The 25,416-nt window shown below is 44.8% G+C and overlaps 1 protein-coding gene across 7 annotated transcripts in view; it reads left to right on the forward strand.

Moving 5' to 3' along the window:
• Positions 1-13,288, forward strand: part of GFRA1 (GDNF family receptor alpha 1) — a 207,632-nt gene extending 194,344 nt beyond the window's left edge. For all 7 annotated transcript variants that reach the window (XM_037804732.1, XM_037804727.1, XM_037804733.1 and 4 more), the window contains 2 exons: positions 9,818-9,871; positions 11,035-13,288. In XM_037804732.1, coding sequence (XP_037660660.1) covers positions 9,818-9,871; positions 11,035-11,190 — 210 coding nt within the window. In that variant the 3' untranslated portion in view covers positions 11,191-13,288. The remainder of the gene's footprint in view (positions 1-9,817; positions 9,872-11,034) is intronic.
• The last annotated feature ends 12,128 nt before the right edge of the window (positions 13,289-25,416 follow it).

Raw genomic sequence — 25,416 nt, forward strand, 5'->3', positions numbered from 1 at the left:
TCAGCTGGGCCCCAGGGTGTTTCTGGCTGAAATTTGGTTTGCTTGGGCACAACTTCAGGCTGCCCATGTCTGCGTTTGGGCATCCTTTGGCAGGGCATGGTCATCTCAGCAGAGGTGCCAAAGCTGGAAGCCACTCTTGCTTCCCAGGGACAGGCGTCTGTTCATTGCTTTAGCTGCTGTTTCCACCGATTTTCTTCCCCCGCACACGGGACCCCCACTATGTTATAACAGGGGGTGGGGTTGGAATGGGGGGTTGTGAAGGCAACACCGTCATTCATTTTACTCCAAAACCAAACCCACTTTACTATTTAGCTCAAGCAAAATACAGTGTTGACTGTGCCAATGTTTGACGAAGGATCATGCAAACAATACACAGGCTAATAATGGGATGGTTCGTTCTCGGAGTTGTTATTTCAAGAAAAGGAGGCAATTGTGTTTAGGATTATAGGATACTGAGGGGCAGGTTCTTGCCACAGTGAAAATCGAACCGTCCTGTGGACTAAGATGGAGAGTAGTTTAATCTCCTGAATCCTTGGATTTATCATCTGTAATATGGGAATAATGAACATCACCACATAAGAGGGTTGTAATAATTAATCAAATTAAAACCTACAGAGGCTCTAGCACAGTAGCTATTTCTATCATTATTTTATCCTCCTAGGTGTTCTGTGAGAGAGGAGGAGCACATGCAGAGGGGCCTCTGGTGCCCTTGCCCCCAAAATTCATCTGGCAGTGAACGTGGGCATCATTCGGGCTGTGTAATCCTGCAGAAGTGGGTCTTAGATTGAGCCAATTTGTTATAATAATCCACTTATAATGCCTTCTCTCAAGCATCTTTTTGACCACTTTTCTCCAAAACATTAGAGGAGCAACTTAAGGATGGCAATGGGGAAGAGGAGGCCCCACTCAGGGCATTCTGGAAAGAGCTATTAAGGCTCCTGCACCTGGGGTCTAGAGGGCAGGGAGGCTGGCCCTTCTGAGGGACAATAACTCAGCAGTTGGACAATTGCTTAACCCAATTGCTGGGTAATAAACATGCTTAATAAAAAGGAGTAGGACGTCTGCACTGTCTTGGCCGTAAATATGCTCTCTCATTCAGGCAACCTACGAGAATACCTCTGAACACACTTCTATCACTTACTATAAATAAATCCAATTCCCTGTATCCCCTACTGACCTTTTATCTTTAGGACTTCTAATCAACCATGCCTCCCCTGAATAATAGACTCTGCCTTGTGCTGGAAACCTGGAGCTCAGGTGTATGGGGGAGAAGGTTCTGGTTATCATAGGGGGTGAGGCTTGATGAAGAGCAAAGGACTTCCCTCCCCTTTACCCTCATCATGGCTAAAGAAGCTTGGGATGGTGTGGATTGGGCCAACCATGTGGGACTTTTCTCCAGAGTGATGGTTCACTGCCTGCTTCTTGGCTGCAGGGGCCTCAGATATGATATGACAGGCTCTCACCTCTGGGTGCTCTTGGGGTAGCAGAAACCACTGGCCTTGGCTGCCCAGCTTGACCTCTGACTTCTGGCAGAAGCCGCAGTTGCACGAGTTGCCTCTGGTTTCTGGGGTGAAACTTGGAAGGACCCCTTAGTGGTTTGTGCCCAGCCAGCCCTGGCTTCTGGGCTGCCTGAGCTGGCTCTGTTCTGGGCTGGCCTTGCTACCCCAGGCTTGTTACTGCACCTCTCAGACCCTTCCTCAGCTGTCAGCAGGATAATGAGAGATTTCTAAGGATTATGTGAGGTTAAGATATGCAGCATCAGGCACGGAGTGAATATTGCATGGGCTTTAGTGCCAAAGGAACCAGGTTCAAATCCCAGTGCAGCCACTCCAGGCTGGGGAGACTTGGGCAAGTCACAGCCTCGCAGATGAAACCCCTATTTCCTGATCTGTACGGAAGGGGAGAACAATAGGTGTCCCTATGAGAGTCATTGTTGAGTATTCAATAAAATGCCTGATGGGAAGTCTAAGTGTGATGTCATTATCAATGGAGGCTGTTATTACTAGTCATCATCACAATCATCGTCATTATAAGTCTACTTGCTTTTCCTGTATTTTCTGGACTGCCTTCCTCTGTCTACTAAAAACAGTTTTTTAAAAGATTTTTTAATTTTTTCCTTTTACCTTGTTTTTTACAGCACCAAGAGCATGCTCTATCTTCTGAACCAGAGGAGAACAAAAGCCCCGGGTCTGTTTTGTCTCCAGATATGGCATTTTATATCAAACCTTAGTTGCAATCATAAGTCACTGAGTCATTACAGGGCTGCACTCAGCTGCACATAAATGCACAGGAGAATGGGAGGCTTAATAAATATTATCTGATGGTGATGAGGATGCGTGTCGGATGAGCTAGGCTTCATGCACTTCTCATCAGGGACATCAATGAATCTTCTCTGTTGCTCTTGCCCATTTACATTTCCAACTGCACATTTTGAGAAAACAAATGTTTCTTTTTAGAGCCGTCCCCCTAGTTGCCTTTATACCTTGATTACTGAATGTGTGCTCTACAAAACACTGCCTTACCCCAACCCAAAATGTCTTTCAGATATTGTTAATTGGGCGTAATATTCTAAAATACTGCCCATAATTGCTTCTTATATGAATATTTTACTAATCACGCAAGTTAACTATGAACAAAAACACACAGTTCTCTGATACATTTTGCAAACTGCATTTGCCCCAACTTAGGGAAAAGTGTAAAATGATCCTGGGAAGTTATGAAAAGAAGAGGAAAACTCAGCTAGAGCACTGCATTTATCTGCCTGCTGTAGACCATGTCTGCACACAGCGCTCCTTGCCATCTTGCCATTAGTGTTAAATTACAAGTGCCAGGCTGCAGGCATCCTTTTTATGGTGTGCTGGAGACTGACTGGGAAGCCCCAGGGACTGCTTAGCTAATGGAGGACTGTTGATGTATCTTACTGGACTGTATCTCTTTCATTGCATTCATTTTTAAATCCAAGGGATTGTGGAAGATCCTGAACCAGTTACATCCAGTATAATCTTCACAAACAAAATAGCTTGAGGGTTTTTGCGTTTTTCCCATTCCTGCCCCCCATCGCATAAGAACTGCAGTTGATGTAGACAAACCAACCGAGAGTCTAAGAGAACATCAACTGCGATTTGAATTTTAAAAGTATTTCCGTGGAGAGTATCACATTTGATTCTCATAGCAAGTCCTTGAGGCAGACAGCAGGACAGGGATCATAACTACGGCTTGGATACTGGAGAAGCCAGGACTAGAAGCCTTTTCATCTGTGTTTTTTTTACCGTACCTGCCAGCCCAGCCCGCACCAGGAGCAGGTTTAAGTTATGGTAGAAGCTCCCCCTGCTGACCCTCATTTAATTAACTCACCAGAGAAGCCAACCTCTCTAGTCGCCTGTAATATTAAAGGCACACTGAGTGCTGCCAGCTAGCAGGGCCTCTTGCTCTGCACACTTGGAGCCCTCAGCCTTCTGCCCTCGCCTGGTAAGATGCAGGCTTACCCAGGGTGAAGTATGTTCATTCTCAGACCTTTTTATGCCATTTGTATTTGTTATTTTGCATATATAATTTAATGAAATATTACTTGAATGGTTGAAATATGAGTGCAAAAGAAAACATAGTCGTTTCAATGAAAACAAAGTTGAATCGTTAGAAAAGGCTTAAGGCAAATTCCTTTTTAAAAAATGCTGTTGGATTGGATGTGAGTGACACAATTGTAAAAGACTGGGAAAAATTATAAAAATGGAAAGAGATTCTGCACTTAAACCCCTCTGCAAGTGTCTAACAAACCTCACTCCCAGTTGGAAAACACTGCAACCAGAAATTGGAAACCATGCTCTGTAGTGTAATTGATGCAAAACTTAAGAGCAGGAACTCCAAAGGACAGACCCCTTCTTTGGGGGAAAAAAAAAGCAGCCTTGGTCAGGTATGTAAAAATTGGGAATAAGTAGCATTTAGATTTAAAATAAAATGTTAAATGATTCTCTGCTTTAACTTACTTTCTCAATTGGCCAGTCACCTACAGGCCCAATGTCCAATCCTGTCCACTAAGAGGGTTTCTGCTAGAGGTTTGGCCCTAAGCTCAACCTAAATTGTACAGACTCTGAACATCCCAACGGTGCCAGGAATCTATGACCTTGTATGCAGGCAAAATGTATGCAGGGTGCCTTGGCGAGGGAGTAGGTAGAGGAACGAGACAGTTCCAGGCTTGGTGGTAGAAAATCTGCCCAAGAACTAACTTCCCCACCCCTTCTCGCTCTCCTCTCAACCCCTCGTCTGCTGCCCTGGCCTGTACCCTTGTCCTTTGGGGCTTGGCAGAAATCAGTTTCGAGAAAATGGATCCCTCCCCTGTGGAGGACAGGCTCTGGAAGACAAACACCGAAGCCCAGGGGCTCAGAGCAGGCCTTATTTATGTGTCCACTTGTTTTCCGCAGCTGACTTAACTGCACATCATTCAGGCCAGTGGTTGCAAGTGGTTCTTACCAAGTTTGTAAGAAAAGCAAATCACCAGAAAGGTGAGTTTCAAAATAGAGTCACGGGGGTTTTAGAAAGGCTGGCTAACTGCTTATGACCAGACCAGTAATAAAACCTCCCCTGTTTCTCCCAAAGTCAACAGGCCAAGTCAGAAAAGTTGAAAAGATTATAAGGCCGCAGGGCACTTGGCAGACCACCATTACTCAGCTTGGAGTCACGAATGGGCAGCTTCTATTTTCTGTCTTTTTTTATGGGCAGAAATTAACTTGGGCAAATACATATCAATTATGCAATAGAATTGTTATATGGTAAGTACTACCCATAAAAGTCTATAATCAGGTGAAGCTATTTTATTGAAGTGTGAAAAATGCAAATTCTGACGCACATTACTTTGCTTCAGAATTAGATGGACACCTCCCTTCCTATGTTTTCCCTTCTGGGAAAATGTAAGCTGTGTGGATTTGTGTTGAGAAGTGGCTTTGAATTCTGGACTTTCGTTTCTGGACTATTTGGGGAAGAACTTGTACATTGGTTTTCCCCAGCGCCAGTCTGATTTATCGTGCAGAAGAGACTAGTATGCTAATAAACTGGTATTGACAACTGTGATAGATGTGGCTAGGTACTTACAGAGTGCTGGAGAGCAAAGTTGATTGCGTTTTACAGTCTGTATATTTCTGTTTATTGCTTGTATTCTGTCATTAAGCAAACAGGTTCCTAATATAGCAAATCTCTCTAATCAGTAAAGCAAGGGAGAAAAGAACCAGAAGCATCATTAATTATGACTATTTGGCTACAGCCTGGACAGTCTGTTGCTATTGGATTGGGCAACTTCCGCTGGTTTCATTTTCTGGAGGTAGAGCAGAAATGGGCTTTTCTTATGCAGGGAGGAGAGTAGAGAAATGTTCCATGTCCTGCCGGCTGACAGCTGCCTAAAAACCTGAGATTAAACGCTGGCTTCTATACAGAAATGGAGTCCTGGGGCCACAAAGGCCGGGCTGCAAGCGGGTGCGCTTTTAAGTCTCTAATACCGTACACAGAGCGAGTGTGCTGCCTGCCAGCCTGACCCGTCCTCGAGGCTCGGGGAGGGAGCTCCTGCTGCAAGCAGAAGCCGTGTGCAGAAGTGGTGGCCGAAGCGCGGGCTCGACCGAGAGCTATAAATTAAGTGTACACCCGTGTGTTTTGTACAGGAAAGCCTTTGGCACCGTGGCAGGCTTTTCAAATGCTAATCACTGGAGTAAAAGGCAGGAGAGTCACTGCTCTGACTCCAGGTAGCAAAGGTTAACAGCATTTAATGCATTTATTAACCCTCTGGTGCCAGGGACTGGTGAGGTCTGGCCCTGCAATTACAGTGCAGTGGAGATTCTATTACGTGACGTGCCTAGACTTCTGGATGACCACCGGTGACAATTTTATAACACAAGAGCAACAACTGGTGGAGAGTCGAGGGTTACGGAGTGCCTAAAGAGCGGGGTTCCCCGGTTTTCCAGGGGAAGGGGAGGGCTAATGGCTTGGGACCAGGCTCGCAGGATTCTCCAGGATCCTTTTCATCTTCCCATTCCCAAGATGGCAAACCCTGCAGTGCTGCGTTTTGTTGTTGTTTCCGCTGATGCGGAATCAGGCGGCCTCCCCTATACCCTGGAACCATAAATTAGCTGTTATGAAACACTCTTTCATAAAAGAGATTAAATAATTCATTTTTTTCAACCTGTACCAGTGTTTCAAATTGACTGGGGAAAATCAAATTTATGTTCCCTTTTCTTCTCTTAATCTCTCTTTTTAAAGAGACATTGTACTCTAAAACCACAAACATAAGGTTTGGTGTCCAGATAGACAGGCTGGCTAAGCTCCGTGTTGTGCTCCTGTGCGTCCATCCCATCAGCAGGCCGCAGGGCTCAGCATTATTATTCCATTATAATACCCTGGGTTAGAGATTCAAATGTGGTCTTCCAATTTCTGACGTGCCTTATACCTTACAAGGTTTCAGCTTAGAAGGTTTTATTTCCTTTTTCTTATTTTTCTGGGGCCTTCCCAATTTTCATCTTAAAAGGCATCGTTTAAAGCATGTACGTACTCTCTGTGATTGTTGAAAGTGGGGGGAAAGCCCTGTAATTTTATCTGCTTGCATTTGTCATTCCTAGCTAGCCAGACCGTGATAGCTTGATGATATTTTCAAAAATACTCAGGATAAAAGCCCTTAGAATATGGAAATAACAGGTGGCTAAAGCTTCTAAAATGAGCTGTAAGAACCAGATTTTAAGTGGACTTTTTATCTGCAGAGGTAGGTTTCTGACCCTTGATGGTCACTGCGAGTCTCACCCATGTTAAGGATTTATAAGCATGCAGCCAGGTAGATGTGCATCGGGTAAATTCGCAAGCCCTGCCCCTCCATCTGCAGCTCGCGCACCGTTGGAAGCCCTGGACGCCCAGCAGGAGGTTGCTCTGCCCGCAGTTGCTGCCCTTCAGTCTTGGCAGCATAGGCTGCCCCTCGTCTCTTAAAAGGCAGCATAGGCCTGGCGTGGGATTTAAAGAGATCTCAACGTCTACATGCCATCCTTTGATTCTGTTAGCCCTGTGCCGTTCTACCCTCCCCTGCCACTCCAATAACCGGTACCCTTGCCCTTCACCTTCGAATCAGTCTCACAGACCTTACTGGGGTCGGCACTAGGTTTAGGCAGAACTCCAGGGTTGCTGTGGACCTCCGTTCTGCAGCCACAGTGGCTTCCCGGGCTCCCAGACATCCCCCTAGGAAGGTGGGTTAACACACCATGTAAGTTGAGTACTAAAAGGCCCGAGTATGGACTGCTCAGCCTCGGGAGTTCTGAGCACTTCTGTGGGTTAGGAAGGGGTTCGACAGAAGAGACCAGTTTTCTCAGAGCGTGCATGGGGGCCTGGTTGCACATCATGATTTCTGCTCAGCAGCTCATCCCATGGTGCCAACCAGAACAGTCCTCAGGGCTTGATGAGCCTGGGGGCTGCTGCCTCCAGCTATCTTCAGGACCAAGGATGCTGCAGGGTGGCAAGGCCAGATGTTAACATTTCCTTTATAGAGAGGCTAATGGGATACCCGCTCTGTGGGAAGAAGAGCCCAGTGTCTTTGTACACTGAGAGCTGGCACAGATGCATTTTCCTGTGTGATTGCACAGTGATCCCAGCCAGTCCCAGAGGGAGGGGCAGAGCATGGGAATTTAGACCCATGCATGTGTACCTGGTTGCATGCTTCTAAATCCTGTACACAACAAGAAACTCCCAGTGACCACCAAGGGTTGGAAATCTATCTCTACAGATACAGAGTCCACTTAAGAAAATCTGTGGATAGAGGCCTTTTCTAGTCTGTTGATGGAAGCCCCTGCTGAGGTCATTTAATCATGGTGGGTATTATACTAGTGTTTCAACAGGTTCCTGGGAGACCGAGAAGTGTAGCTAGTGAGTAGCCCCGATTCTATATATGACAGGTAAAATCGCATTCTGGTACTAATCAGACAGAACAAAGAGGAAGGAGGCCTACCCAGCCCTTAGGGCCCCCAGAGGCCACTGTGATCTGGGGTGGTGAGGGCAGCTGAGCTGTGACCTCAGCATAGAAACAACTTGAAGGCATGCTGCCTTCTCTGCACAATTTAGTGAACCTATTTATGCAAAGGCCCTTAGCCTTTGTAGATTATGTCCTAGAAAAGAAAGGCAGAATGTGATGTTTTAGGGCCCCTTTGGTATCTGGGCACAATTCCAGTCTGGAACAGAAATAAAACATGTAAAGTTCTGTGTGTGATTTTCTGTAGGTTAACAAGTCAATGGACCATATTTGCTATTAATATAGATTAAAAGTAGACTTTTGAGTAAGGTTCAATTTCTCTTCCAATTCCCTTTTTGATCTTCTTATAAATAACATTTAGTGACCTTTTAACAGCCCAGGGATGCTTTACAGTGTCTTATTCTTGATGCCTGTTTAAAGGTTTCTATTTCATATTCACAGCTGGCATATGCATATATAGACAACGATTATGATGCCCCCCTAGTAGCACTGTGGTCAGTAAATTACTCCTTGGGTGAACATGCTAGTTGCAGAAAAAGTCTTCCTGCAACAGGAAGTCTAGTCTACCAGTGCTGTTCACACAGAGCTGGTCACCTGGATATTCCTTGACTTAGGTGTGCTGCTTCACCAGGGCTCACCCTGTTGGAAAATGATCTCTGTCATTGCCAAAGGACTCCTAACTTGGAGGGATTTGGGGAGAGTTTCTTCATGTGGATTTTGGAGAGGATGGGGAGTGAAGCATCAAGCACACTGAGTTTGCCTGGGAGGAACACTGTAAAGCAGGAAAAAGCACGTTTTCAATCAAGAGTTGAAGAGACCTGGCCTTACTCTATAAATTGCTGTGTGACCTTGAACAAATCACTTAACTTCTCTGGGCTCTAATTGTACTCCTTTATAACAGGAGAGGGTTGTATTGAGTCAGTAGCCTTCAGAAGTGTTTCCAGCATAGTTGTTTGAGCAACAGATCCTGTCCTTCAATTAAAGTCTCAGATAGAAGCCCAGCATAGAATTGTTCTAGTTGAGGGGAAATAGGGAGCTTATGGTCTTCACAGTTCAACTTCCTTGCGACCACCCTGGGAGCAGTTTTCAAATTTTAGGATTGAAGATCTGGAATGCCTTGCACAATTTCTTGAGGGTACTCATCTCGTAGAGTCCCTGCCTTGTGCCTCAGCTCCCAGGCAGGGAGTGATTTACTCACTAGAGGGGAACCCCAGAAACTCAGGGACACATCATTTTTGTTCCTCATTGCTTGCTCAGCCCTAGAAAATAGTAGGCACTTGAGAAGTAATTTTCAAATGGAGCAAGAAATAAATGAGTGAACAAACAAGCTTCAGGAAGACCTAGCTCTGTAGTACTGATGAATGGGAATTTTTGTTGCAACATTTTTACTTACAAGAAGACTGTTCTCAAAAATCAGCATTCAGAAATATAAATGAGTGATCATTTAAAAAATGTTCTTTAGTGACCTGCATCTACAGTTAACCACTGGCCACAGGTAGCTTTGGAGCCCTTTAAATGGGGCCAGTCCAAATTGAGATGTGCTGTGTCAGACGCACCGGATTTTGAAGACTGAATATGAAAAAAGGAATGCGAAGTATCTCATTAATAATTTTTATTTTTATTACCTATTGAAATGATCATATACTGGGTTAAATAAATATTAACCTGACTTTTACTTCTGTGGCTCCTAAAATTTAAAATTACCCTTGTGGCTGACACTTGTGGTTCATGTATTTCTGTTGGATGGCAGTGCCCTAGACAGTTAATGGATCATCAGTAATTACTCTTCCACATTATATGTATGAGCTTTTTTTTTCTCTCTCTCTCTCTCAGGCTCAGAAGCTGAAATCCAATGTGTCGGGCAGTACGCACCTCTGTCTTTCTGACGTAAGTTATGTTTCTTTCTGGGTCTCTCTTCATTTATAGAGACATAGCCTTTGAGCTGCTAGGGTAAGGTAGTCTGTGAAGGGCTCAGAGACACCAAGGTTTAAGGTCCAGAATAAAGCTAAGCTGCTGCCCTCCATGTCCCTCTGCCCTTTGAGCAAGGCACAGACTCCAGATCACAGTGCAAAAGGTGGGAACCTAGTGGGGGTCCCCAGATCTTCACCTCTGAGCTGGGCCGAGTTCAAACACCATCCTTCCAATGCCCCAAGACTCTGTGATCACAGTCAGGCAAAAACATTGGCACAGAGAAGATGCAGGAAGCTCTCAGTGTTCGCCCAGCTGTCCTGTAGCCACAGTTCCTTTGACCATCCAGAGCCTTCCAGATGTAGATAGGGCTGGTCCCAGCACTCTCCCAGTTACAGGTGAGAAGATCGATTATTCCATTAAGTGACCATTCTAGGTCACTGTGTGGGGATGTGACACTATGGGATGGAGCAGGCGCCGGCGAAGGGGAGATGGAAGAGACAGTCCCGGGGCCAGATGGTCGTGCTGGCTGGGAGTCCAGAAGCCCGGGTTCTGGGCTGGGCTCTCCCACTGACAAGCAGAGCACGCTCCTTGCCCTGTCTGAGTCCTCATCCGTAAAATCTGGGGTTGAACTGGCTGATGGAGGGAAAGGCTCCTGCCTGCGCAGCCTGTCCTGGATGCTATTTGACATACATCTCTGCCTGGGCATGTTTTCCGAGGTGATTCTTCCTGTCCTCCTTCCCTAATGGGAGGGACTGGGAGCATTCCTTCTCAAGTGATGGTATCCAGAAGGAGAAGCGTTCATGTTACACAGTCACCGGGGGATCTAGGGAGTGGGAGTAGAGAATGGCATGGATACCTGAGCTCAAATCTTATCCCCTGGTGGATTTAAATAATCCATAACTGGAGTGAAAAGTAAGCATTGGCCAGACAGATTATCAAAATTACCCAGTTTTGTGGTTCCGTTCCATAAAAACTACAAGTCAGTGAATTGAAGTTCCAGGGGGAAAATCTTGGCTCAGCTTTGGGGAGTGATACAGCCAGTGAGGGTGAGGGGTGGAGGAGAGAGACTGCGGTTAAAATGTAACTGTGATGAAAGAAATACACGTAGTGGATGATAATGGAAACATTCTTTCTTACAGCGTGACTATGAGAAGGATGGTCTCGCTGGTGCTTCCAGCCACATAACCATAAAATCAGTGGCTGCTTCCCCAGGCTGCAATCCGAGCTCACTGCTGGTTCTGGTGGTCCCAGCCCTGTCCACCCTCTTATCTTTAACTTCAGCAGAAGCATCGTAGCTGCATTTACAAACCACTATGGACATGTAAAAAGACAAAAAAAAAAAAAAAAAACAAGTTATCTGTTTCCTGTTCTCTTGTTTCTCTGAAATTCCAGTTTTAGGAGCTCAGTTTGAGACACTGCAAAAACGGTTTCATTCAACTGGAATTTTGTTGTTTGTTTGTTTGTTTGTTTAAAGAAAACTTCCTGTGGTACTTAGGAGCTTCTGTGGAATAGTTGATGCAGTGCTTCATTCTAAACTCAAAAGGCATTGGGGCATGCTATAATTGAAATGGCTGTAAAACAAACCGGGGTCATGTTTGTCATGACGGGGATGATGATGATGGTGATAAGGATGATAATGGTTTTAACAATTTTAACTCTGGCCTGTACTAGCCAGAGAATGAGTTAGTATTTCTAAAGAATCTTCCATCTCTCATGTAATGGCTTTGATTTCTAATGACACAGACTTGGATGCCAAGCTTTTTTGTCACAAAGTGAAGATTCTCGCCAAGGGTAGACTTTGTGAAAATAAGCTTGTACAGATGCTCACCTTTCTATATGTACTAGCATTTTCCTTGCTCATAGTTGTGTATCGTAAACAGTCCTGCACTCTCCCACAAAACAAAAAACACCTGTCACCTCCAAATGTAGTATGTGTCTTTGAGTCACAATGGTGAGTGTGAGCTTGAAACCTCACAGTATCTTGGTCATTGAATGGCACTATCCTAAGCCTTACCTTAGTGAGAAGCCCTTAAACTAACAAGAGTCACATATAGCTCAAGCTTCACCGTCATACTCTTTACACCTATGAGGTTATATGTAGAAAAAAATTTTACTACTAAATGATTTCAACTATTGGCTTTCTATATTTTGAAAGTAATGATATTGTCTTCATTTTTTACTGATGGTTTAATACAAAATTCATGGAGCTCGTTTTCCTCACATGCAACAGTGTTATCCCCAGTATTTACTTCACAAATACAACTCTTCAAAAGCTGACCCCGAGCAGCCTTGTGCTTTAGCAGAAAGTTCTGCATCATGTTATTGTGGACAGGCAGGAGGAAGCAGAGCAACCTGGCTTGGTCTTCTATAATTTCTTGAAAAGCAAGTACATACACCTGTGAGGAAACCAGCGGCCACTTGTAAATGTTCCGCAGCATCTAATGGCACATTGCCAGGTAACGGAATCCAGTACTTTGGTTTTCATGTTACTGACAAAGGCAGTGCTGGTTGGAATGGGGGGGGGGGGCAGGGGGAGTGTCCCACCTTCTCTTTTCAAACAATTCCATCCCAGGGTACACAGTTCTTTCCCTAAGGATTGTTATTACTCCCAACTGTGATGGCTTGGTCGCTGTTTAGAGCTGTTTGGTCTGAAGATCATCAGGAATCTACTTGCATCTTGTTGCATGTCCTCCAGGATGTACTGTGACTATGCAAAAAAGAAGGAAGGTGTGTGGATCAAGAGGTTCAGCATTAGGTCTGTAGAGACTAGTTAGTGGGCCCAGATAAACAGAACTGAAACAGGATCCTTGTTATCGGACCTCGGGCTTTGGTAGCTGAACATCTTCCCTGGTCCTCTTCCTTACACTAAAGTGCACTTTCGGAGTCTGGGTCTCGGTGGCAAGATTCGGAATCAACAATGATTGAGTGCTAGTGTCACGTTTCTCCAAAACTGAATAAAGGAAAGGAACATTAGCTTTCTTTCCACATCAGTGGAGGGGTTGGAGGAGGAGTCCCCTGTGCACATTTCATACCGATCCCCTTTGCCCACTGATGCTTTCCTTGTAAGAATCAATCAGATTACTGGGGGGAAATCTATTAAATCCAAGTTAAAGGCGTAGTCTTTTAGCTCTCTTGGTATTTGAAGTGCATTTATATTCAAATGTTAATAAACACAAATATATAATACTAAGTACTGACTTTTTTCACTTCCAAATATTTTCAAGGGAAATTCATCAAACGCCAAACAGTGTTTGATAAGTGAAAAGTTTCATCAAGACTCTTGGGTTGAAAAACACATTATGTGTGTTGGAATATTTGGAATGTGTCAGCTATGAGAATATATCTGTCACTGAGCATATTTTGTTTAAATTAAAGTATCTCTCTGTATCTAAACTGGACTAATTCCATAGGGGTCTGATTCCGTGTGATCCACTCTGGACAGCTATTGATTACTTCTGCAGTAAACAGCAGCTCTAATTAGCTTCAGCTGACCAGAGAGGAAATGGAAGTTATCAGCGCTAACAAGAGTAGCTTTCGATGAAGAACTCATGGGTGTGCAACACATAAAGTAAATTTTGAAAAGCCTCGTCTATCATCAACAAAGACCTCGGTTTTCTTCAGCGATAAAAGCATACTAGGGTTACCAAATCCTCAGTTTGAAAATAAATTGCTTATTAAATAAACAGGAGGAAGGAGGTTTATGATTCTCATAAAATCAAGACAAACATTTCTGCCATTCAGTGTGATGTCCCTTTAACATGGCAAACTTGAGACACCATCGTGTGCACAGGACTGGAGTAGACAGATGTTTAAATCTCTTACCTATCTGGCTTCCTCCTTGGAGTGCTAAGAAAGCAAAACGATTCGTTACTTCCTGTCCTCAAGTCCCTGCATTTAGGGTGAAACCAAACACAGGGGCAATCTGCTGAGGTTTGGGCTTCTCAGAAAAAGCCTCTCATCTTTGTAGGTGATTTTAACAAAACAAAAACAGTAACTTACGTCCATGGAGACCATGACTTCCCAGATAAGCCCTGCCATGCCCTACTTATTTCAGAAAAAGAAATCAAAGGGGCAATTTTGCCAAACTGATTAGAAGCACATTCATTCCACCTTGATGTTGAATATTTTTGACCAGTATATGTTTGAGCTTCTTTTTGATAGAGCACACGAAGGAAGGCATGCACAACATAAAGAGGGAATGCAGAATGCCTACTGAGTACTTATTTTTCCATATCAGAGTTTTTTCAAGCCTCTAACAGAAAAAGAAAAAGTATAAGTTGAGACTCACAGAGGTTATTTTTTAAGTATAAAAGACGTACCCAAAGTGTGATAGGAGTGTAGTTTCTATTTGTTAGTTTTTTAAAATTCTTTATCCTGTAATGAAAAAAAAATGTATTAGAAGCTGTGTCTTTGAGTTCTTCCAACAAAGGAGAGGGTTCCTTCAGAGCCGCCATGGCTTGGGTTTGCTCTGTGCACCCTTGCGTACAATCCCAGGCTGCCTCGTCTGCATTTGCTTCATATTTCCCACATGCCTCTTTGTACTCTAAAGCAGAGACACCCAAACACTCTGTCTGCTGAACTAGGTAAGTGGGAGAGCAGAAGCATTTTTGAATCAGTGTAAACTACTTGGGGGAAAAAAAAAGATGTAAGAGCAGTGGGAGTTTATATAATTAGCAAATCCGTTTCTTAGAATCCAGCTTAGAATGTATTACTGTGGTTATTATTTACAAAATAGTGGCCTTGGAGTCATATTTTGGAAAACAAGTTTCCATTCTGCAGTCAGACATGCACCACTTATTGGAGTCAATAAATCGTGCACCAGAAAAGGGATGCTTACATGAGTTCACATTTTCTAATTCTCCATCAACGCTCTTGTTGATCACCTAGATTCTTACCCTGTGACTTCTATTGCTCTTGCTTCTGCTCTTTGATAAAGAAGAGGGGACCATGTGAGACCCATGTTCTGGGGTCATAATGAGTAAAGATCAGGGGCTTCGGTAGTATTCAAACAATACCTAAAAGCAATGGTAACAGACGCAAGTGAATTACCAGCGACCCAGGCACAGTTATAGCAGAAAGTCCTGGATTCACTGAGCTCCGGGAGTTTTGAGAGATGAAGTGAAATCAAGGTGCGACAAGAAACCACATGTCGTGGGTGAATGGGTCACACAGGCTGTTGATGTGCCTTGTTGATCAGAACAGGCAACTTTTCCAAACAGAACACCCAGAGTCCCTTGAATTAGATAAGCAGTTCCTTGGCACCCTGGAAGGAAGTCAGAGCTAGTATCTGGATGACAGAAAAAGGAATTCCTCTTTAGAAATTCTGAAAAGGAAATAAAACAGCTAGGGATTTGGTTGGATACCCTTAGAAGCTAAGTTTTTCTCTTATGCCTAAGATAGGCACCTTGTGTATATACCTGACAGCTCTTGACTCTGACACAGCGTTCTTCTCAAGTGGCGGTTTGTTTTCATCTGTTGTCTGGAATTCTTTGTGAGAACTGTACTTCTGAAGCATGTTCTCCCTGGAGAGGCCTTAAATCTGTCGGTTTTGCCACCACGTCCATCCTGGGATATATTTGGTGGGCTGTTTTGCAAGGCTAGTTGTCTTAAGATAGTCAGTTCTCTTTTGTATCAGTTATTGATGCCCCCACCCTTGCCTTGTTCTTTATTGCCTAAATATGTAACAGTGTCCCTTCCCGTCAATTCTTCATCCTAACCACTCTAAATTAGGCCTGCCCAAATGAATTCTGTTCCATCTGATGCCAGTACACTTAACTACAGCTTTTTGAAGAGGCAGAAACTTCCCTCAGGAGCCAGATCTGCAGATGATGCTAATCCCCAAGTTGGAGGTTTGTCTACCTAATCCTCCCTTGAGCTCCTTCCTCTTAGCTTTGGGATTGTCTTGTCTGCCACATCCTTGCCAAGAATCCCTTTGTTGGCTCCCAGTGCTCTCTGATGAGCTTCTCCTCCCTCCCAAGGCAACACGGGGTCGGGGAGATGGGGGTTGCAAGGAGGTGGGGGTGGAGGATCGGCTGCTCAGCAGGACGTGCCACCTGCACTTCTGATTGAGCTGAGACCCAGCCCAGAGTGGCGGGGAAGGCCTCCCAGCCCCACTTCAATAAACCGCCTGCAGAGGACCGCAGCCGGCTGATAGTCATCGAGGTCCCAGCCCCCTAAGGTCTCCAAGCTCATTTGACCAGCACAGCTGCAACTTCGGCTGTTTGCCTCTTTGCAGGTGCCAATATCAGCATCTTGTCCCACTGCCATGAGGAGTTCATTTTTGCTCAAGGGCAGCTGCCAAGCCCAGCACCAGCATTAATAGAAGGCTTCCCCCAATTTTCTTCTCTTCCTCCCACCCCAGGTGGCACTTTCTTATCAAATGTCCCTCCACCCCCAGTTGTGCCAGGAGACTGGACACAGACCCCATGAGTCTGTCCCTTGGCTGTGACATTTCCTCCTGCTCAGCCAGCCTTTTGCTCCCAGGAAGCATGCTACATAGCAGGTACTTAATAAACAATGGTTGAATGAGAAGCTTGGGGACTTCAAAAGGCTTCATTTGTGGTAGCAAGAACTGACCTATCTGCCTAGTCATATTGGCATTGAGCTGTTATATATTGACATTGAATGTGTCTCCCTGAGGTTATTGAAGGTGACCTTGAAGAATAAAGGTCTAATAAAGCATTAGAATCAAAGAAGCTTTAAGTCTGCCCGCTGTGTGTCCTGCTGAGAGATGAAAAAATAGCACTTGTCCCTACAAGGAGCTGAGCATGACTGGCCAGTCCCAGCAAGGTCACCACATTCACCAGAAAGAAGAGGACCCGAAATGGGGTGAGCTTTGTGGGAAATTAGCCAGTGGATCTTCTGAAGGACTTGAGATTTCAATGTGCCTCAAGTGCAGGAGGCTAGCAAGGAAGGTCGATCACTCCACCGTCCCAGGATGGCATCCCCCTATCAGCATCCTGAGACGCAAGGTCAAGTGCTTACCAATTCCACACATTGATTGGACACTTACTCTGGATGAATGAACCATCTTTTGGACTGAAGCTCCCTGACCAGTTTCTTGAGAATATAAGACTCTCTGACAGCAGCCGAGGGAAACACCTATCTTTTCCAGATTGGCAGAATCCTATGGCTTAACATCTTTCCGAGAAACTAAGCTTGCTTTATAAATAGCCCATGAGGCTCTTCTCCAGACTCAGTCTTGGAGAAGTAAGTTCAAGCCCACCTGCGTTTAGCCACCTACCCACCCACCCAGCCCACCCATTATGACAAGGCAAACATATCCACTATCAACTTCAGCCTGAAGGCCACCACGTAGAACCCAGTGGGGTCACACCACTGAGGCTCAGAGGACCCTGAACTTGGCCCGGTGAGACACCAGGGCTGCTCTAACCAAGGAAGGCAGTCAGCAGAGCTTGTTCAAAATAGCAAGACTTTGAATGTGCACAGTGACCCTGATGCCTGTCAAACACACTGTATATCACAGAACTAGAGTGGAGTAGGATGAAGAATTGGAAAACCCAGTGGATGCCCTGGATATAGGAAGCCCAGGGGTATTAGAAGTGGGTAAAGATCGGCTGAGGGGCTACCCAGAGTGTCTGCTGCAGGTACAGGAGAAGGCAGCCTGGGCCTCTTGGCTCGCTGGCACCCGAGGCTTGATCAATAACGCTCTCTCTGTGTCGCAATGGCTGCAGGGCTGTGTGATCCAGCATTATGTTTCTGGCATGCAAAGCGTGCTTGATCTGGAATTTTTTTATGTTTTAGCTTTAGCTGAAGGCATTTCTGAAATGTGGAAAAAAAGAGGAATGGAAACCATAGAACCAAATCACAGATTGCCCTGCCTTATTTGGCTGTGGTCTTACTGTAATCAGACATTTCTGATGTGCTTTACTGGATTCTGAAATAGCTGATTGTCCTCAGAGGGTTGAAGATATGTCTTCAGAAGCCTGAAATCCAGGGCCTTATACTTTTCCCAATTAGCTATCTTTTCTCTTTTCTCCCTGCCTCCCCTCAAGGGATCAGGGGAAACACTTTTCACCATGGAGTTTTCTTTAAAGCATTTTACCATCTTGGGTGCTTTATCCCTTGATATTGAAATTGTTTTTTCTGTTTAATCCAACTCCTGCTGAGAAAGCTGTGTGAGATTTAGGATCTGGGATTTTTTTTTTTTAACTCTTTTGGATGATGTTGCATTTTTTACTCTTAACCCAAAGGTATGTCTCAGCTTACATTCATTCTGTTTCATGCAGGTTAACGGTACAGGTGGAATAGAATAAGGTTTCTGCTTTTAGTTTATTTTTAGAATTCTGTCCTGGGATAGGGGTTCAGACACCCAGCCTCACCAGGGGTAGAATGAGCTTTGTTGAAGCCTCCAATTAAGAGGAGGCTGCAGATGAGCGACTTTCCCTCTGGTCTCCATTTTATATTGTGGGTTTACCTAGTTTTCCACTTGTGGAAGACAATACATTTATCTCATTGTCTTGTGTATCTGCTTTTCCAAAGAAACCTGCACACTCTCCTGGGGTCAGTCCCCCACAAAACCCTCGCTCAGCTGTCTTGCAAAGCACTTGATTTCTAGCACCCGTGTGTGCAGAAAGAACCTCTGTGTGCAGAAATACAAGTTTTGCTATTTGGACTTTGGAAGTGGTTTTGTGATGTTTGAATTCTCTGTTAGCATATTGCTTGAGCACTACAGAATGTACGCCATCCCTTGACCATCCTCCCACTCGAGAATATCCTAATAAACATTGTTTTCTTTATTAAAAAAAAAAAAATAAAGATTATCGTGGTGTCTGTTTTTTTTTTTTTTATGCTAATCAATTGGAAAATAAACTTCCCTCTACAAACACATGAAGAGCTCCAGTGTCAAGATATTGGGATTTTGTGACAGTAGAGGAGGTAAGATTTGTAAGGACCACTGAGGTGGCTGGCCTGGATGTTTTTCTTTAAGTCAGGGATTCTCAGAGCCAGATGACTCTGTCGTGAGGGCTGTCCTGTGTATGGTGGGCTGTTTGGCAGCTCCCTGGCCTCTTCCCTAGTAGAAGCCAGTAGCAATTTCCCCCTGGCTTCTTCCCCGCCCCCTAACCAGTGAGACCAAAAGAATCTCTAGAATCTGCCAAGTGTCCCCTGAAAGTTAAAACCACCCCAGGTTGAGATCCCTGTTTTAGACCCAACCTAATAGCTCACTTCTGAGTACCTCACACAATCAGTTTCCAGTGTATGGGCCACATCTAATATTTATTTTATGTCCTTAAAGTGCAATTTTTGATTAATGGTTAGGTTGGTGAATTCTGCAGTTACCATCACACTTTTATTGACCTATTTGTATAAACTTACAAATAGTAAGTGCTTTGACAAAAGGTTGGCTCAGAATGGGCTGCTTTTCTTACTTGAGCATCTAGGCTGCTGCCTGGGAAAGAAGTCACTTGACATCACATGAGGCCAGATTTTATCCCTTTGAATTTGTCATGATCCTGTTGCTTAAAAGTTTATTCCCCCACATCCCTGGGGGAAGTTATAATCTCTAAATCTTTGTCACCACCAGGACTTATTTTTAAGGCAAAATACTAAAACACAAAAGGGTAATTTCACCACTGTTGTTTGCTTCAGTGTGCAACTTACGGTCTGCTCGACAGCAAGAAAGAACCGACAGTCTGTAAGACAGAAGCCTGTACTTTACTTGGGATTCTGCAGGACAAGCTTTTGTTCTCTTTGTGATTTTTCATGCAGCTGGATTTTCCTACTCCTTTGCTTCCTGGGCCTACTTTCAAATGACCAAGTTTAGAATGATTTTGGTCAGAATCCACAGAATCCCCAAGTTGATTTGGATAAAAGTTTGAAAGTGTTTGGATCTGGACTTGGCATTTTAAGGTATAACGAAACCCAGATCCCGGAAGCTCACCTAGCTCTGGGCTTCTCCAGGGGTGGGGGTGAGGGTATGTGTTTGGGAACTTTGCAGAAATCCCAAGTTTTCATTTACAGAGAAAGGACGTCTCCACCATGTCAGCACCAGCAGGGCTGGGCCAGTGGGAGGAGCAGAACTAGGCTGTCCCCTGATTGACCCGACAGAAATGGGGAGGGCGCCCGTCATGCTCCAGTCACCTTCTGAACACGACCCAGTCCCCAGGACGCAGGTGGTAGGGATTTTAGGAGCTGGAACAAAAAACAACTAATAAAACCCTGAGAGAAATACCAAGAAAGTGAATAAAAACCGTGACAGGAACAGATACAAGACTGCTTGCGTTTGGTGATATAAGTAAAGCATAAATGAAAACGCAGTGATGTGAAAGATATAAGCAGAAGTATTCATAAAAGTCATATAAACCCAGAGAGCCGCTGCACCGATAGGTTTTATCCCCAGGAAGATTGGCTTCTCTCACCCAAGCCGGTAGACAATGAATTCACCAAGTTTAGAAGGCACACGATTGGCCTGAGAAACCGGCGCTCTTACATAGTACATCTTGGGTGGGTGTAGAAAGAGGAAGAATCGTTTTCACAAAAACTGTTTGACAATATGTGTCAGAAGTTGAAATCCACTTATCCTTTGAACCAATAATGCCAACTGCCAGTAATTCACCCACATTCTTGCATAGTTAGCCCAGATCCATCATGCAGCAGGATTTTCATCACAGAATAATTTTTAACAGCAAAAAAACAAGACAAAACAAAACAAAAAACCCAGGAACAAACTTGAAGCAACCTGAATGTCCATCAAAAGAGAACTGGTTAAAGAACAATGCATCTAGATAAGGGAATAGTATGCAACTGTTTTTAAAAAAGTAGATGGACATCCACTGAAATTGAAAGTGGTATAAGGTATATTAACCTTGAAAAGGCACAGTCCAGGGCAAAAGAAAATGTCCCATTTGTATATATTTTAAGAAGTTATATATACATACATACATGCGTATGTAATATGAATAGTACCTGGAGATATATTTATTTTTTATTATATCCATATATTATTCTTGCCAACTGTATTTTTAAAAATAAAAAGCAAAGCGAGGATGAGCTGTGGAAGTCCTGGAGCCCAGCCTCTGATTCAGAGCCCTGCTCTTTGGAGGAAAGAGGGTGTCACGGCCCTGGCACAGAGCACACCCCCACCTGGAGCTTCCTGCTGTCACCAGGAAAACCCTACACGGCCCAAGGAACCCCCACAGAACCTCTTGCTAGACTAATTGTCTCAATTTGGGGAAGAAACAGCTTCTGGTCACCTGCGGTCCACTGCGTGTGCAGGAGGGTTTTTAAATAATTCCTCACCCTGTGGTTGGCAACACGGGTGAGCTGTCTCCATGCAGGGCCTGCCCAGCCCAAGGGGAGTCTGGATCAGCTGTTTCAATGACAAAAGTGTCAAGGGTCAGCCTTGCCTTCAGAGGGTGCCCTTAGGGGATTCCTGATAATGAAGGCTGCTGGCTTTTGGGTGCACATCATTAGTGAAGCACAGGAATGGATGGGCCCCCTGTGCATGATCTCATTCAGTCCTCACAGCAGCTCTGAAATAGAATTAACCTGAGTTTGCAATGGAGACTGAAGCTCAGAGAGGGCAAGCGAGTGATGCAAAGTCACACAGGCAGTGGAGGCAGAGCACAACTTAAATTCAATTTTCTGATGCCAGCAACAATTTAAGCTAGTTTGCTTGGCTCTCAGTCCTCGTGGAAAGAAAGTCTCCTGGCTTCTGGCCAGGAGAGCTCCCAGGTACACACGCATCCCTGCCCTGTTTCCCTCCCACCAATGCTTGCAGCCATGTTACCAGAGCAGCCCAAGCTGACATACTGCGGCATGAACTTGTCTTCAAAAGATAATTAGATTACTTCCCTCGCCTTAAGGAAAAGAACAACAGATTATAAAAGAAGGATGACAACACATCTGAGTGCCAGGACTGCTCCCTTAGGAGTCTCACTTCCAGTCCCTCATTCAGACATGATGCCAATTAAAGTAGTAGCAACGTACACAGTTAACACCAAGTGACAAAAGCCTGCCTTCGCGTTTTCGAGATCCAATTTACCCACAGAACCGTGCCCAGAAAAACAGAGCTTGCCTGTTATGGACAACCTTGGAAGCACCTTAGCCAGCTCTGACTTTGCAGTGCACCCTGTGGCCCTTGCCTGACCCCCGTCTAGCTGTCACCCTCCTTGCCCTTTCTGGCATCAGTGGGATAACAGCAGAGCTCTTGTCATCGTGGAGAGGGGAGGCCCAGGCTTGTGTTTTCGCCTCGAGAGACCAGACCCCTAGCAGAATGGCTGGTTCGGGAAAACCTTTCAGTCCCTAGTTTTTCTCTCTCTCTCCAAATTTTGGCAGTGCCCACTTCTGCTCCACACCTCCAAAACGTAAGGAGAAGAGAGCATTACAGTTTAGGGAACCCTACCTTTGAGGGACTTTATCAAACAGTAGAAGCAGTTTCTATCCCTGTTACAGCAGGACTGGGGCCAACTGCAATCAGTGAACGGAATGTGAGTCTCATTCCTTGATTTGCAAGCATTTCATTCCAACTTCGGGAAAGGATTTTCAGAAATACTACCCAAATTGAGAAGAAAATGCAAAAGAGGTAATAAGAAAACGGTTGCTTCTGTGATATGTTTCTAATCTAAGCTTGCTCCCCTCTCTAGTCAACTGAAAATGAATCCCTGACACATCCATCATCCGTAAGTACTCAACATAAAAGCAACCACACTCTAGCACAAAGCTGATTTCTTCCAGATAATTTCTGTCCCTGGAGGATGTGTCAAGTATTCATGTAATGTCCCCTGAATCTAGACGTGCGTCACAGTTGACAGAGCACTTTCACACACGTTCTCCTTTGATCCTTGCACTGATGGGTGGGGAGCTACTTGATCACCTCCATTTTACGAATGCACAAAGAGGCCCAAAGCACCTCTGTCCCGTCCAGGCCAGAGGGTCCCTGCAGCCCAGCAGTTTTCCTCTAGCCCTTCCAAGACGTGACCTTCTTCCGCTTCCCGTCTTCCTCCTCTCGAGTCCTCCCATGCACAGGGGGATTGCAGACTATTTCAGCTTTAGCCAAGCACATCCATATACTCATATACTCTATTTTTCTATTCCACTGAGTTTTTTCAGGCAATTTTTACAGGGTGTTAAGTGTTCTTTGAATAACACCTTCTGTAATTTAGAGGATAGCCAACTTCAGCCACACATGGTGAGGCTGCCGGGCGGTCACTTGCTGATAAGGCTCAGCCCTTGTGAATTAAAAAAAAAAAAAAAAAAAAGGAAAAACGATGCAGAGGGAAGGGAGAGCAGCTTCCACTTCCTCACTGGATACTAAAATGCCCCAAGGCTGGAAGCCAAGGTGTGGGGGAGGGGCAAGGAGGCAGGCGCCCGCGCTGTTTCTGGGTGCCCACGTTCCCTCCAGGCGCTGGGAGAGCTGGCCTCGCCCTGCCCCCCGGGGGCCCTGCATTCAGCTTTGCTTCACCCGCAGACCTAGCCCAGAGCCAGCAAAGCCCAGGTGACTCAGGTCCCATCAGGTCTGCCCATCACCGAGTCTGCTTCTGTTCTGGTCCCTGCTTGGCCCCTGTCTAGTCACATCTGGAGTCGAAGACTTTCATTTCCCCTGGGCACCCTCATTTATGGAGTGCTTGCTAAGTAACATCCATGACTTTGTTTGCTCCTCACAGCAACCTCATTTTGCAGATGAGAAAATAAGTTCAGAGATTAAGTAACTTGTCTGAAGTCCCATGAGTCAGAGGTGACCCCAGACTTCGAACCCAGGCAGTCTGATCCCAGCGTCTGCCTTGTGGCGTCGATGTTATCCTGCCACAGCCCAGCTCCAGAAGGGGCTTCCCACAAATCACACCACTTTCCAAAGCCATGAAGGAATTAGATCTTTAAGAACACCTGAGGTTTTAAATTGGCAATCCGTTTGCAATATAAATAGCCGACATATATATTTGGATTTCTTTCTTAATTTGGGATTTATTGGCAGCACAAAAGAACGGTCCTTTAGGCAGCCATCTCATTGGCAACAGTTTAATGAGTTCTGACTTCAATCTTTGCCTGTATATCTTCTCATACAGCTCACTCTGGAAGGTTCCATTCCTGGACCTCTGCTCTTTTCTCACTTTCCTCTCCCCTTGGTAGAGCTTGTTGATTCCTCAGCTCCCCAGCTGCTTTTGTCAACTAGACCAGCTGACACGAGTGCAGCCTTCAGTGTGCCCCCTCCCGGCTTCCGGACCCATGTTTCCCACCTTCCTGCACAAAGCCAGCTCCCCTCATCCCTCTGCCTGCTTCTCTAACATGCATTAATACCTACCCAGTGAGAAGCATCTTTGGGGAGCTCAGAGGATACAATGGATAAAAGAGAACAAGTCTTTCCTCTCATTGAGTTTACCTAGCAATGGGGGGGGGGTGACATTTAGGGTCATAAACAAAGAAAATTTGACAGTGACAAGTGCTCTGTTTCCTCACCTGTAAAAGGGAGAGGACAACAGCACCCACCATTGAGTGATTCTGAGGATTACATGCAATAATACAGGTAAGGAACCCACCACGTGGGGCGAATGGTGAAGGACTCAATAGCTGGAGGTGATCACTATTGTGAAATAAACAGGGTGCCAGGATGGGGAGGAGCTGGGGGTGGCTTTGGTTTGTTGACCAGAGAAAGACTCTCTGAGGAGGTATTGTCGGCTGTGAAGTCTATATGTTGAGAAGGTGCCAGAAGTGGGGAGACAGCACTGCAGGCAGGGGAACAGCCCATGCTTGGATCTACATCCAGGACATATGACAGAGTCTGTGACATCCAGAGGAGTAGCTGGCTCTTATAAGTGGAATTAAGATTCTTCTGGATTGTAATGCCTCATATACTCCCATCCATTTATCTTATTAGGATAGGTTAAAGTTGTCAAAAGATTGGCAAGCCCCTGCCTACCATACTGAATTCTTTTGAGACAGACCCGAGTAACATCTCTGCGTGTTTACCCAGCCGGCTGAATGACATTGCTCTGGAACTTGGCAGACAAGAACCATTTTTGTGTCTATTCACATCCTATCACTTAATTGGCACTGTAGAGGAGTTCATTATGTTCCCTTAATTTGTTGTGAACAGTTAAAAGGCTTTCAAATCTAGCCAAACTCAAAACTAGTTTGCCTTTTATGAAGATTGAAATGATGTGCACTGTAAATAACCTTATGTTCAACACTCAGCAATATTAATTTCACTTGACTTAGTGACTTAAGGTCAAATACGTTAATCAAAGCTGCTGTCATTAGCACAGTTTCCTTTTCTATTAAGCGATTATGATCACTTACTATTAATGAGTCATGAAGTTTTAATAAATTTTTGCTGGTGTGAAATTGCAAAACAGTAATTATGACACATTTTGTATGGATGGCTTCTTCTGCAACATAAATTTGACCTAATGGTAAAAACACAAAAGAATAGCAGATAATTAATTAGTTGATGCTGTACAACCAAACTAACCCTTCACCATGAAAGTAAATGAATGAAAAATGAAGAGCCTTTTGTTAATATTAGTGAACTGTTAAATAGTGAGACCTGGGCACTCAAACAGCAC

The sequence above is a fragment of the Choloepus didactylus genome, chromosome 15 (genome assembly GCF_015220235.1).
Source record: "Choloepus didactylus isolate mChoDid1 chromosome 15, mChoDid1.pri, whole genome shotgun sequence".
NCBI classification, from domain to species: Eukaryota; Metazoa; Chordata; class Mammalia; order Pilosa; family Megalonychidae; genus Choloepus; species Choloepus didactylus.